Genomic DNA, 13842 nt, shown 5'->3' on the forward strand with positions numbered 1-13842 from the left:
CCTGCCTGCCTCCTCGGGCAGGGCAGGGCTGAGGGCGGAGGGAGAGAGGGAGGGAGGGGGGAGAGGAGGAAAGGAAAAAAAGTTGGCAGGCCGACAGCAGAGCTGTGTCTGCATCCATCGCTGAGAGGAGGCCTGTGCGGTGCGGGGCGGGCCAGGAGCAAGGAGAGGCCTTCCTCCCTTTGTGCCCCCCCCTTCCCCCGGGGCCCTATAAATAGGCCCAGCCTGGGCTGTGGCTCAGCTCTCGGAGGGAGTCGGGCACCAGGCAGCAGTCTCCAGCCAAGACCCCTGCCAGCATGGCCAGCGAGTTCAAGACGAAGCTCTTTTGGAGGGCGGTGGTGGCCGAGTTCCTGGCCATGACCCTCTTCATCTTCATCAGCATTGGTTCCGCCCTGGGCTTCCAATACCCGGTGAAGAACAACCAGACATCAGGTGCAGCCCAGGACAACGTGAAGGTGTCGCTGGCCTTCGGGCTGAGCATCGCCACGCTGGCCCAGAGCGTGGGCCACATCAGCGGCGCCCACCTCAACCCGGCCGTCACGCTGGGGCTGCTGCTCAGCTGCCAGATCAGCATCCTCCGGGCCCTCATGTACATCATCGCCCAGTGTGTGGGCGCCATCGTCGCCACTGCCATTCTCTCGGGTGTCACCTCCTCCCTGCCCGACAACTCGCTTGGCCGCAATGAGGTGAGTGGGCTGGCCTCAGGCTCAGGGGCGTCTAGAATGGTGCTGAGACAGCACTGGTCTCATCCTCTGCCCATTGTGCAGATGGGGACACCGAGGAACAGAGAGAACAGAAGTTGCTGGAGGTCTTGCAGAGTTGGGGCTGGAACTCAGCTCCGCCTGCAGCCCAGCGCCTGTTTTTTGCCAGGACTGAGACCCAGAGAGGAACAGTCTTGCCGGTATCCCCTGTGGGCATCTATTGTGGGAAATAAGCTCTGGAGGCCGCTGAAGTTTGGGCCAGCAGTTCATCACCCCTCGACTGTAGTTTCTTGGCTCCCTGCAGCCCTGCCTGTGCAGGCAGCTCCCTCTGCCTGCAGCCCGGCCACTGGGGAAACTCTGCCCTCAGTCCCCACTCCCCCTGAACCAGATGCCTGGCATGTCTGCAGCCAGGTCTGCAAGTGCGTGAGCAGGACTCCTGTGGGGGGACGCACAGGCCTCCAGGCAGCCTCCACATTCACACAGGTCCCCAGATAAACTGCTTTCAAGGAAAAAGCCCCTCTCGCTCCTCTGTCCCCCAGGAATCAGACAAAGATGGAGGCGGTGGGGGAAACACTTGCTGGCTGTTTGCAGGTGGTTTTCCTGGATTACAGTACGGGGTGGGGCCAGCGCCAGGACATCCCGCCTCCTGTCTGGGCTCTACTCTCTGTGCCCGGCACTGAGAGGTGTGGTGCGCGTGTGTGTGTGTGAACGAGTGTATGCACGTGGATGCCGGTGTGGTTTTCCAAGCTTGTGTAAGCTGTGTGCTCCCCTGTGTGTCTGTTTCTGGAAGTGTGTCTGTGAGCATGTTAGTGCTGGTGTGTGAGTGAGTGTGGGGGTGAGCGTGTACCTGCGTGTGCTCACTGCTCCTGGCTAGAATGGGGCTGGGGGCACTCATGATAAGCAGATGTTGGCAACTGGGTGGCAGCTGCTGAAAAGAATTCCTCCCGGGCTGCTTAGCACAGCTAATTGGCTGTTGGCGGTGGTTGCCTGCTGTCACTTTCCAGCCCCTCAGCCAAGTGCAAACTTAGACCAGGCTTGGGCCACAGCAGGGGGAAATTTGGCCCAAGAGGCTGAGTAAGGTTTGAAGGATGTATCTGAGCGTGGGCCCTGAGGGGAGGGAGAGAGGCAAAGGAGCAGAGAGGAGGAATCAGACCTAGAGAAAGGAGGCTGGCAGGGCCCCCTGTAGGGCAGGTGGGTGTGGCGACAGAAAGGGAGCTGGCTAAGGGCTCGGTGGGTGATTATAGCAACTGTCCTCTTGCTTCCCACCCAAAGTTCAGATCCTGGGGCTGCAGCTGGGGAGGCTCGGTAAAGTCTGGTGCAGAGGGCAGCTGGCACGGCCCTGCCACAGGGGGATTAGCACTTCTTGTGTCACAGTGACCTCTCACCCAGCCCCTTCATGGAGCCAACCGATGCCCGGCCCCAGATTGAAGATTAGCCTGTAGGCTGGAGTTTAGACTTTAGTTCAGGAAGATGTGGCCAGGGTGGGTGTAAGGGATGGTGCTCTGGCAGGCCACATCCCTCCAGGCCTCAGTGTCCAGTGGGGGCAGAGCCAGGTGACCCCAGGGAGTGCCCGCAGAGTAGGGTCAGGTTCACATTTGGGCTCTGCTGGGCATAATGGGGATGGGGAAGGTGTCCTCACAGGGGAGGGATGGAGTCTCCCCCGGCCTTCTGGCCGCCTGTTGACCCTCCCTCTCAAGGGACAGGCAGGCAGGGCATCTGCTGCAGACTTAGCAGTCTCTAACATGGGCATCCAGGCAGACGCAGGAGGGCAGGCACTTCTGGGCCATTTTGATCTGGCCATGCCTGCTCCAGTGTCTCTTCCCCTCTCTGGCCTCCATTTTCCAGAGTCACCCCAATACCTGGGCTGAGTGGGGTTGCAGATGGGGGAGAAAAAGGGGCAGCCTAGTGCGGGGCCAGCCCTGGGCCAGGAGGCAGGCACACTGGGTTCAGGTCCCATCTACTACTTACTTGTTGAGTTTCCTGGAGCTGAGGACCTTGAGGCTCCAAGAGGAGACCTAGTGTCCTAGTGTCCTGGTACGGGCCACGCCCGTACCACCGGCAAGCTCTTTGGGGATGTGTGTTTATTACCCTTCCTGGGAGGGTTTGGCTAAGAGGAGCCAAGAGGGGCCATGCTGAGCATGAGGGCACTGAGTGCTGTGGCGGGGGCCCAGGCACTGCCCTGACCACACGATGGAAGTTTGGGGTCCAGAAGCAAAAGTCCTGGGCCTAGAGACAGAGAAAGTGACCCCCAAGGGCTCCTGTCAGACACTGGACCTGGGATCCGAAGGGACTGGGGGGTGGCCTCAGGGCTTCAAGAGGGGCAGAGTCCAGTCTACCCAGCAGGTGACACACTGTTTCCTCCAGGCCCTGTGGAGGGTCCTGCAGCCCCTTGGGCCCTGGACCCCACCTTGACCCAAACTTGGGTGGAGCTAGTCGTTGGCATGGAGATTTGCAGGGAAAATAGGGAAAGAAGTGGCAGGAAGTGGTTGGGGTGAGTCAGGGGGTGTCCCCCAGGGACATGATGGGGACAACTTTCTGCTCACTGAGTCAGGGCTCAGGATACGCCCTGGAGAGACCACGGGCCTCCATCCAGCCTGCAGGATTCCTGGCTAGTTCTAAGAGCTAAACCCCAATTTCAGCCGAGGGTGAGAGGCAGGGGTTGGTGCCCCAGCCTGCCCTGCCCTAGCTCAGCCACAATACCCTGTGTGACTTGATGCGTGAGCTCCCGGTGTGGCCCTAGTTCCCATCTGTGAAATAGGGACATAGCAGGTTGCACTTGGGCTCTGCGAAATGGAAGATGCTCACTCATGAACCTGGGAGTCCTGCCCATTTACCTGCTCTTTTTACTCTTCCCTTCTGTGGCTTGCTAGCCATGCTCCCTGCAAACACGACCTGGGGCTGCTGTGGGCTGAATGAGGGGCTGAATCACCTGGCTCCCTGCCCTGGGGAAGCCCACAATCCCTGGCGAGATAAGCCCCATGCACAGCTGCCCAGACGAGATAAGCCCCATGCATAGCTGCCCTGTGATATACTGCAGAAGCCATGTGTGATAACAGGTGTCAGGGAGGCCAGGGAGCTTCTGACCTTAAGGGGTGGGGAGGACCAGGAAGGCTTCAGGGCGGAGGTGCCACATGAGCCTGAATGTGGAGACCCTGCTAGGGAAGGGGCTTTCAGTAGAGGAAGTGCATGAACACAGGCAAGGGGGCAGTGGGAGCTCAAGGCCTGGGAGTCATGGGTTGCAGCTGGATTGGGGGTCATGGTGGGAGGCTGGGGCTCCAGAGGGTGGTGAAGCTCGGGACTCAGGCCAGTGTCTGACTGCATCCTAGAGGGAACTGGATTCTTAGCCATCCTGGAGCCTGTGATTTCAGCCCCTTAGCGGGCTCAAGCAGAGGGCAAGCCTCCCCTCTTTGGGGGTCTTCTCTTAGCCCTGCTTATTCTGGGCCTGACTGCCTGGGGATGCTTCTACCTGCTGCATCAGGGCCCAGACCTCAGCCCTAAACATCCCTCAGTTCCAGGCCTCGGTTCCCCCAACCATAGAGTGAGAAGCCCCCCGACTCCATGCCGTCACTTCTCCTGGGGTTGAGGGCCCCTCCTACCTTCTCGAGAGCTGGGGGTAGGCTGGAGAAAGGGAAGCCAGAGTTTTCCGACGGCCATGCCCAGGCCGGCCTGCCCAGGGAGGGGGCTGGCGGCTGGGTGATGGTGCCAGCTGGGACGTATAATTACTGTTTCCAGCCAGAACCAGATGAGGGGGAGGGCACCAAGGGAGGCAAGACCTTTGCGGTGGAGACTTCCCTCACCACGGAAAATTCTGAGCTGTTTCCCCTATTAGAGCCCTCAGGGAAGTCCCACTGGCCCCATGTTGCCCCCTCGATACTAGGCCCTCACCTATCTGAACGGGCGACACTCTGAAGGGGGTGCCTCAGTTTAAGGGACTTGCCTCGCTCCTGCCTCCTGGGCCACAGCCCTCCGCCCCCAATCTGGAGCCATTAGCTCCTTATAGGCCAATTCCATGCAGTTCTCCCCAACCTGAGCTTGGACCTGGACAGTGCTCCCCACTTTCTCTAGGGCCCACCCAGCAGGTGTTCCTGCAGTGTTAGCCCACCAGGGCTTTCCCCAGGCAGGCCAAACATGCCCCCTGCCCGTCCCCTGGGAAGTGGCTTAGGAAACCTTCCCTGGGGGCACAGGGAGCCCTTGGTTCTTGCTAGCAGAGCCTCCATGGGGGTCATGGTCCCTGTCCTTGGAAATGCCAATGGGTCTGGGGTCTCTCGAATGGCTCGGGCTGAGCCCACACGCCTGTAGGTGAGGGCAGGAAAATGTTGTCATGGCCAGGGTCCCCTCAGCCAGGGCATCTCCGCGCGGACTAGAGGGTCTCCTTGCCCACAGCAGTGCGCAGGGGATTAGCGAGGGGCTGTCTTCACACAGCCAAGGAGCTACAGTCTAGTGGCGTAAGCACACCTCAAGGCTGAAAACGCTAACTCTGAAGATGATAGAAGAGGCAGGAAAGGGCCCCATTCCACCAGCAGTTCCTTTTAGCTGAAATCCCACCATCAGGACGACTGGAAAGGCAGATGTCCACTCAGTGTAAGGAAGGGTATTTTTTTAATTGAGAAGGAGCTGCCTTCAAGTCAATAAGCTCCCTGCCATTGGGGGTGTGCGAGTAGAACCTGTCCAGCAGCCGGGCTGTGCTGGGGGCATCTGGCTGTGCGGGGGTGCAGCAGGGTGGGTACAGGGAGGTCCTGTCACAGGCTTTGTGCCATGTTGAGAGCAGCAGTTCAGATGGCCTTGTGGGAGGCAATCCTGCACTCAGGTTTCTGGATCTTGGCTGGGGGATGACTGTGGGTCTTGGAGGCACGGGTCCCATGTCAGGAAGGGAGGAATCCTGGAGACTGTCTGGGGCTAGATTCTGGGCCAAGGCCACTGAGCCCACTGTTCACACATGGTACATGGGGGCACACACATGTGGGCATGGAGCACATTCTCAAGTCTGGGTGGTCCCACTCAGGCCCTGGGACCCCAGGAGAGTAGGGTGGGGGCTTCTCAATGGAGCCTCTTCCTTTCCCTGGCAGGAGGGTGGGGTCTGCCCTGGAGTAAGGAAAAGAAGGAGAGAGGGAAGGAGGAAGCCATTGCTTTGTGTATTGTTTCTTGTCAGGGAGGTGAAATGGCTTCTGGGAGCAAATAAAGAGCCTTTGAGACATATTTTCTCTTTCTTGCTCAAGGGGGCCTCCTTCCCTTCTCCTCTTCCCTCCCCAGTCAGTAGTGGCACCTGTGTGTGGGTGTATGACACACAGGGCATGGTGACACACTCAGAAATGCCATCAGACACAGCACGGCCACCCAGGGCCACATGCCACACAGAGACCCCCGACACAGAGCCCACCTTGGTAAGAGACGCACCCTGTGTCACAGGGGTTCTCCATGACAGTTGAGATACATTTGGCCAATACATGACCCATTTGTCTGAATGTCCCCATGGGCTGAAAAACAGTGTATATTCTCTAATTTTGGGGTGCAGTGTTTTACATATTTTCCTTAAATCAAACTTGTTAATTATGTGGTTCAAATCCTCCCCATTCATGTTATTTATATTTTTTGACTGCTTCATTCTATCAGTTTCTAAGAGAGGGAGGGACCTTAAACTCTTTCATTCTCCTAGTGAATTGATCAGATGCTCCCTGTAGTTCTGTCAATTCTTGTGTCATTTATTTTCAGTCTATATTGTTTGCTGTATACAGGTTGAGAATTTTTATAGCTCTTTGATAGACTTTCATTTAATTTTTGTGTAATAAATCTCTTAATATCTAACAAAAAAGAAAAGGAGAGAGTCACAACTGGACACGTGTGGTCACCCATAGATCCTGCAGACACCCATCTTTAAAGACACATAGAGGCACACGGAGCTGTGGCTACCCAGATGCACATGAACACATGAACGTCCATGGAGGGTGACACTGGGGACCCATTGAGGCCCCCTGCTGTGAGGCTGAATCAAGTGGGTGGGCGGGGCAGGCCTCCAGGTTTCCCATCCCCTGTTCTTCAGGAGCAGACGCTCAGAGCTGTAGCCAGGTTGGGCTCTGGAGCCTGCTGCTCCCCAAGAGTGGGACATGAGGGTTCCCAGGCCAAGTTGGGGCCCTGGGCCATGGAAGCTACCTTGGTCAGCCTGCCCATGGGCAACGGGGAGGGTTTGAGGCCCATTGCCTGGAGAGGTCAGCCCTGTACCACCTTGGAGCCCAGGACACGTTGGCAGCTATAGAGAGTCCTTCTGCCAGCTCCCCAGTCCAAGCTGGGAATAACCACATCCTTTGGGTGGTAGCCAGCACCTTGGCCTGGGCTTATGGGGAGGCAAAGATCCTGGGGCAAGGATCCTGGCTTTGCTGTCTCCACCCTGGGCCTCAGCTTCTTCATCCATCATCTCACGGAGCCCTTGCATGGGCTTCCCTGTAAGGCCCACAGAGAATAATGACTGGCCTGTGGTCTCCCAGCCAGAAAGCAAAGAAACCAGCCCTGGGTCCAGAGAACTTCCGTGGAGCCAGGCTGCCTCCAGAGAGGGTGGAAGTCCCAGAAAATTAGAATCCTCTGCCATTTCTGTCACCACACGATGAGTGTCCCCTCCAATGTCTGGGGAGGGAGATGGGAAGATCTCCCTGCCCTGTCCTCACTGAGCTCCCAGGCCCGGGGGGCTGAGCACCCACACAGGAGACAGGATAATTGCTTCTCTATAAGAGCTGCAGGCAGTTCAGTGAGGTCGTGGTGGGACAACAGCAGAAGTTAATTCCAGCCAGGGACCTGGGAAGGCTTCTCACAGCTGGTGGGTCTGAAGTGGGCCTAGAGAGTAGGTTTCCATGGGCTTGGTACTCAAAGGGAGAGCTCATGTCTTTCTGATGCTCCAGATTAAATGTGTGGATTAATCTGTTGTTTATTCTTGCATTCACGAAACTGTTACTTTCTTTTTTTTGGACTTAATCAGTAAAATATAAGACCTGGGCCAGGCAAAACTATCTGGGGATGTGCAAACATCTATTTTTTTCCAATAACAAGTGACCACAACTGGGATTGGCCCTATTTAGCAATTGTTTCAGGTTGTAAGCAACGAATGTATTGAATTTTTATCTGCTCTTTCCTGGACATCAAGTTTCAACAGACCTTTAATTACCCCTTCCAATTCTGAATTATCAAGTTTTTCTGATGTAAGTAATGCAAGAGCATTGGCAGTTGAAGGAAAGGCAGTCAATAAAGACTGAGGCAATCAGGCGAGGCTTCCTGGTGGTGGTGGTAGTGTTAATGGGTATTAGGAGAGGGAGGTTACCTACCCATGTGGTTCTGGGCAGTCAGGTTCTAAGGGCTCTGGGCCATCAGGAAGGGGTCTATTCCAAAGTTCCCAGGGCAGGTGGCCCCTTCCCGTGGACTCAGAGTTCTGGGCACGGCACCAGGCCCCCTGCTCTGCTCACCTTGCAAAAAATTGGTGCCTTTGGGCAGAGCAGGGGCTGGGGTGCTCAGACCCTGATTAAGAGCCGAGGGAGGAGATGAGCTCACCCAGGCCACGTCTGTGAGAGGGGCGAGGTGGGGATGCGGGAGGTTGAGGGAGGAGCCACTTAGAGCGACTGCTCCATTAATCTCCGTGGAAGGGCTGGTTTCAGGACTCCTGCCAGCTAGCAAATAGGCCGACCCTGGAGAGCAGAGGAGAGAACAAGGGGAGGAGCCCCGAGCTTCCTGACCGCTGGGACACAGAGAGTGGTGGCAGGTGTGAGTGTGATGGGCGTCAATTGGTACAAGCCTCACCTCCATGGAGCTCGTCCGGCTCCAGGCAGGCCTCACTCCCATCTCCACACCCCTATGCAGCAAGGCCCTTCCCCTTCTGTCTGTCCCCCAATCCTGGGGATAAGATGAGGGAGAATCAGAACAAAATCACTACTGTCTGGATCTCTCTTGCCTCTGCAGCCTTTCCAAATGCCCCAAGACAGCCCCTGCTGCCTTTGAACCTCTGGCTGCTGTGGAGAGTGGGCAGGGAAAATTAGATCCATTTTACAGATGAGGAAACTAAAGACCAGAGAGGGGAAAGGCCATGCTCACGGCACCAGCAAGTAGGAGAGTCAGGACCTGAAGACAGGGCTCCTGCCTCCATGGCCCCACCTTGGGGTGGGAAGAAAACCGGGCATTGCCCAGAGGGCTGGCTGAGCTGAGGGGCCGCAGCTCTCGGGTGGGCCAGGAAAGGCCCAGAGATGGGGTTGCATGCAGGGGAGGGGATGTGAGTCACTTTCCCTATGACCCAGGGCTGCAGACAAAGGCGGGAAGAGAATTGTTCTTGTAAGATGGCCTCAGGGTGGGGCTGAGAAAACCTCTGGAGAGTAGAGGAATGCCCCTCACCTGGGATTTTGCAAAATGCCTTATGGCCTTGGAGATACCTCCCACCCTCAGGATGAGACTTCAAGTTCAGCCTTATTTGGGGTGAACCAGCCCTGCCTGGGAGAAGACAGCCTACGTGGCCATATCCGGGCTTCTCAGCGAGTGGGCCTTTGCCCATGTGGCCCAGCTCCTCTGTGTGGGCACACCTGGCCCCTGGAACCCCCCACATGGGAGAGGGTGCAGGGACTCCCCGGGGAGGGGTCTTCCTGGTGCAGCTGCAGGGAGAGGGTTCCGGTGACCTCATGGCAGCTCCCATTCCCTTCTTTTTCCGTGAGTCATGTTTCTAAAAGTGGCCCAGGAGCAAGTGGCAGCCAGATGCTGGTGGCGGGCCCTATGTGGCCAGAGAGAGGGAGGGTGGCCGGGCCAAGAGGAAGAGGGAGGGGGCAGACAGGGAGGGCAGGTCCGAGAAGAAATAGGAGAGAGACACTGGAGCAGGGGAGAGACAGACAGAGTTGGGAAGGAGACAGAGAAGGAGGCAGCAAGGGAGACAGGCACGAAGGAGAGAGGGACAAAGGGAGCCAGGCCAACTAAGTGAGGAAAATTCTTCCCAGCTTTGGGATTTTTAGATGCTGCAGGGGATGGGGTGGAATGTTCTGGATTTTGGGGGCATGAAGCAATGTCTCCAGCTGGGCCCTCCCACACATTTACTTCTCTTCTCCTATAAGTGTGCCTGACCATCACCTCCCAGGCCTGGGGCTCGTCCCTCACCTGTGGCCTTGGTACCCCCAGGGTACCCTGGCCTGTATATAGCCGGATGCAGAGGCGCCGCAGGCCTCTCTGGCCTCTAGGCAGAGCCTGCGGGGTCTAGGCAGGTACCAGGGGCCGAGCTGGTGCTTCCTCAACAGGCATGGGAGGGGACAAGGCCTGATGTCCACTACTAGCTGTGCGTGCTTGGACAAGGCCTTGCCCCCTCTGGGCCCAGCCAGCGGCTGATGTGATCGGCTCTCAGGGCATTGAGGGTCTGGCCCTTGTTGCCCGGGCCTGGGGGGCCTAGGACACAGTCCCCACCTGCCTTGCTCACTGAGCCTCACTGCCCCTCTTGCCTACAGCTGGCCCCGGGCGTGAACTCAGGCCAGGGCCTGGGCATCGAGATCCTCGCCACCCTGCAGCTCGTGCTGTGTGTGCTGGCCACCACGGACCGGAGGCGCCGTGACCTCGGGGGCTCAGGCCCCCTTGCCATCGGCTTCTCTGTGGCCCTGGGACACCTGCTGGCGGTGAGTGAGGGACCTTCCCAGGTTGGCGGGGGTGGGGTGGGGTGGGGAGTGCAGGGCCAGGCAGAGACTGTCGAGGTGCCCTGTCATGGGCAGTGGATGGGACCCTCAACAGGGTTCATGCCATGGGGGTGTAGGGGGGTGCGATCAGCTCTTTGGGGCTGAGGGAGAGGGAAGTACAGGAACCTCCTGACCATCTTTCTGGGTCAGTGTGCCCCTCTCTTTCTGGGTCTGATTGTCACTTCCCTGTCTTTTCTCTCTCTGGGTCACTGTCTCTCTTCCTCTCTCACCCCTGTTTCTCTCTCTCTCCTCTGCCCACCGGCCCCTTCCCTCTCACAGATTGACTACACCGGCTGCAGTATCAACCCTGCCCGGTCCTTCGGCTCCTCGGTGATCACTCACAACTTCAAAGACCACTGGGTAAGGGGCGGCGGGGCCCCCCGTGGAAGAGGGGGGAGGGAGGCTTTGGTGCCCCATGGTAGGCCCCACCCCACCTTGCCATGTCCTTTCTCATCCCAGAGGCTCTGGGAGACAGCCAGGGTGGAGGAAATCAGGGAGTCAAGGCCTGAGGTGAAGGGGCCGGTGGGGCCACACCTCGGGCAGCATAGGCCAGGCCTCTGCCTGCCCAGCTCAGACCTGCCCCATGTCATCCCAGCAGCGTGGTCGAGAGGCAGGCCCGAATCCTGGCTCTGCCACTTTCCCAGTCAGTGTGACCCCAGTTGGGCTGCTGGCCCTCTCGGTGCCTGTGTTTCCTGAGCTGTGAAGTGGGGTATGGTGCTACCTACCCGCCTCCTGGGATGACCGGGAGGATGACGACTTCACCACCTGTAAGCTGAGCTCAGTGCAGAGCAAGCACTCAGTGGACTGAGCTATTCTTACTATGGATGTTTCTGTTCCAGGCCAACCTTTTATCAGACTAGACTTTCCTATGGCCTTTCCAAAGCGGGGGAGGGTGGGGCAGTGGCCACCACAGGAAGGGGCTGGTCTGACCACCTCAGGCAGCCTGAGCTGGGCCACACAGAGGCAAGGAGATGCCCACTACCACCATCCTGGCTTTGGCCAGTTCTGGGGGCTCTGGAATGAGGGTGCTCTGTCCCAGGCACGGGGCGCAGAAAACGCATCCAATGGGGTGGTGGGGTGGGGAATTCAGGAAAAGAGTGCCAGGAGAGGGGGCTTTCAGCAGCGCCTGGAAGGCCCTGTCAGACACCCTGTGAGCACGCCTGCTCTCTTCCTAGATTTTTTGGGTGGGGCCGTTCATCGGGGGAGCCCTGGCGGTGCTCATCTACGACTTCATCCTGGCCCCGCGCAGCAGCGACCTCGCAGACCGCATGAAGGTGTGGACCAGCGGCCAGGTGGAGGAGTACGACCTGGATGGCGACGACATCAACGCCAGGGTGGAGATGAAGCCCAAATAGAGGCGGCCTGGCCCGGGCATCCACGTGGGGGCGGGGCCAGGGGCGGGCGGAGGGAGGGGAGGGCTGAAATCCATATTGCAGACACTCTGACAAGCTGGCCAACGTCACTTCCCAAAGATCCACAGGACCTGCGTGGTCAGGCCTGATTTGGGGCTGTTTCTATCACTTTCTTTCTCTTTCTCTGTTTCCTGGCCTCGGGGCTTCCTGGGGACCCAGATTTACCAATTATCCACTCCCTTGAAGTCACGGAGGAGGTGAAAGAAAGGGACCCACCTTGCTAAGTTGTCCCCTCAGAGTGTGACGGGAGGTGTGCCAGAAAGTGCCCCCTCATCCCAAAGTTGCTCACCGACTCACCTGCCGCCGGTGCCTGGGGCACCACCATTATTGCTTCGTGCCTTTGGGCGTGGCCCTCCTTCTTCTCAGAGCATGCACCTTGCTCCTAAGGGTGCTCAGGGAAGAGCTCCCAGGCGGGGCAGTGGTGGGGGCAAGTGGCAGACGAGCCTCATCCTTGCAGTGTGGCTCGCTTCCAGTCCCCTCTTGGACTTGCTGCATGACCTTGGGATCGCCCCTATCTTGGGGCCTCAGGGACCCCGTCTGTAAAGCGGTAGGGACAGGGGAGAGCTCTCCAGGTCTGAGGTCCCTCTCTAGGATTCGGTAAGTGTAGACACACCGCCGGTTCTGGAAGACATAGTCTGGACCAGTGCTGCTTCTTCCACTTGCCCTGGTTCTTTCCCCAAGTGTATAGCTGTACCTAACATCCATGTGAACACGTGTACATATGCATAGACGTGCAAAGCAGAGAGCAACAGAGTGCAGGCCATTGGGAGTTCCTGTTCCTGGGCAAGCAGGGCTGATTGCTAAGCTGGGGTTTCCGCGGACAGGGCCTACTACTGCAGAAAGAAGGCTACTCAGAGGGCGAAGGAGGACTACTCATGTCCCTTCACTGAGTTTTAGCCGGTCTTTTCACCCATCACTGCATCATCTTGATCATTATTCGGTTCTCCACTTCCTCCTGCCAGTGTAGACACAGGTCACCGTTATGCGGGTGTGTGTTTTTTAAAGGGCAGCTGGTTATCTGAAGCCCCAAACCTGAGGACAGATGACCATGATGTGGATCAGCCCACGGAGGCAGATGCCCTTGCTGGACCCTTTGAGGTGTTTCCAAGCCTCCAGCTGGTCCTGAGGGGGGAGAGGGAGCAGACTCCGCCTTGTTCCTGAGCTCCTGGCTGGAGGCATTTGAGCAGCTGGGTGACCTGCACAGGCTCCCGTGTGACCCCGGGGCACAGCCTTCCCTTTCTCGTTTACCTGGAGGGGAGTCGGCCTTGACCTGGTGAAGTAGCGGCCACTGCAGCCCAAGGACGGTTCAGAGTCCAGAGTCTGCTTTGGGGGCAGCTGTGCACACAGTCCATTCAGTTCCACCAGGGCCTGGTGCCCCTACATGCCTGTAGCCACGGTGGTGACAAAAACCGAGAGACACAATACGTAGGTAGGTATCTAGAAGCAGTGGGACGACCAGGAGGCCCTTAACGGTCACCGATGCATCACAGTATCCATACACTCTCTTCTCCATTTCCTAGCAGGGCCTTCTAGCCCATTTAACAGACAAGGAAACTGAGGCCCAAGGTCCCACAGCTAGATCATGATTTGGCCAGGCCTCGCAGCCGAGGCCATGCCTCTGGCTGCTCTCTGGACTGTGAGACTGGCCCCTCTCAATCCCAACTTCTCGGTTTCTGCCTGGGCAATGGCCAGGCACCAGGAGTGGTGAGGGCTGTGCTGGAGGGGAGAGGGGAGCAGACCCACCCACTGCCCAATTCTGGCTGCTGCGTACCAGGACCCTGCCTCTGCCTGCTCTGCATATATGTCTCTCTGGAATTGGAATTTCGTTATATGTTAAGAAAATAAAGGATAATACAGGTTGTTCAGGTTCCCTGTAGTTTTTCTTCTTTTGGCACTGTGTTCCCACAAGGGATCTCTGAGTCTGAGAGATCAGACCATCCCTAGGGACCCAGTCTGAGGGGGAGCACCTGCCTGTCCTCCTGCCCTCAGGATCCCTGGTCTTAGGGAGTGGACACAGCCCTACCCCAGAACTCCATCTGAGGGACACCCCTCCATCTGAGG

At 57.9% G+C, this 13842-nt stretch overlaps 1 protein-coding gene across 1 annotated transcript; it reads left to right on the forward strand.

The window, feature by feature from the left end:
* The first annotated feature begins 252 nt into the window (after window positions 1–252).
* Window positions 253–11745, forward strand: AQP1 (aquaporin 1 (Colton blood group)). Its single transcript, XM_058568966.1, has 4 exons — window positions 253–683; window positions 10148–10312; window positions 10649–10729; window positions 11545–11745. The coding sequence occupies exons 1-4, from the start codon at window positions 294–296 to the stop codon at window positions 11722–11724; spliced, it is 816 nt and encodes a 271-aa protein (XP_058424949.1). The 5' UTR covers window positions 253–293; the 3' UTR covers window positions 11725–11745.
* Window positions 11746–13842: the final 2097 nt, after the last annotated feature.

This window comes from Diceros bicornis, chromosome 3 (assembly GCF_020826845.1).
Source record: "Diceros bicornis minor isolate mBicDic1 chromosome 3, mDicBic1.mat.cur, whole genome shotgun sequence".
NCBI lineage: Eukaryota > Metazoa > Chordata > Mammalia > Perissodactyla > Rhinocerotidae > Diceros > Diceros bicornis.

Bases quoted from the DNA above. Each gene is read 5' to 3' on its own strand.
- AQP1 (XM_058568966.1), top strand. From the start codon at position 294: ATGGCCAGCGAGTTCAAGACGAAGCTCTTTTGGAGGGCGGTGGTGGCC. The intron at 684-10,147 runs GTGAGTGGGCTG...TCTTGCCTACAG, and splicing joins ACTCGCTTGGCCGCAATGAG to CTGGCCCCGGGCGTGAACTC. The intron at 10,313-10,648 runs GTGAGTGAGGGA...TCCCTCTCACAG, and splicing joins CCCTGGGACACCTGCTGGCG to ATTGACTACACCGGCTGCAG.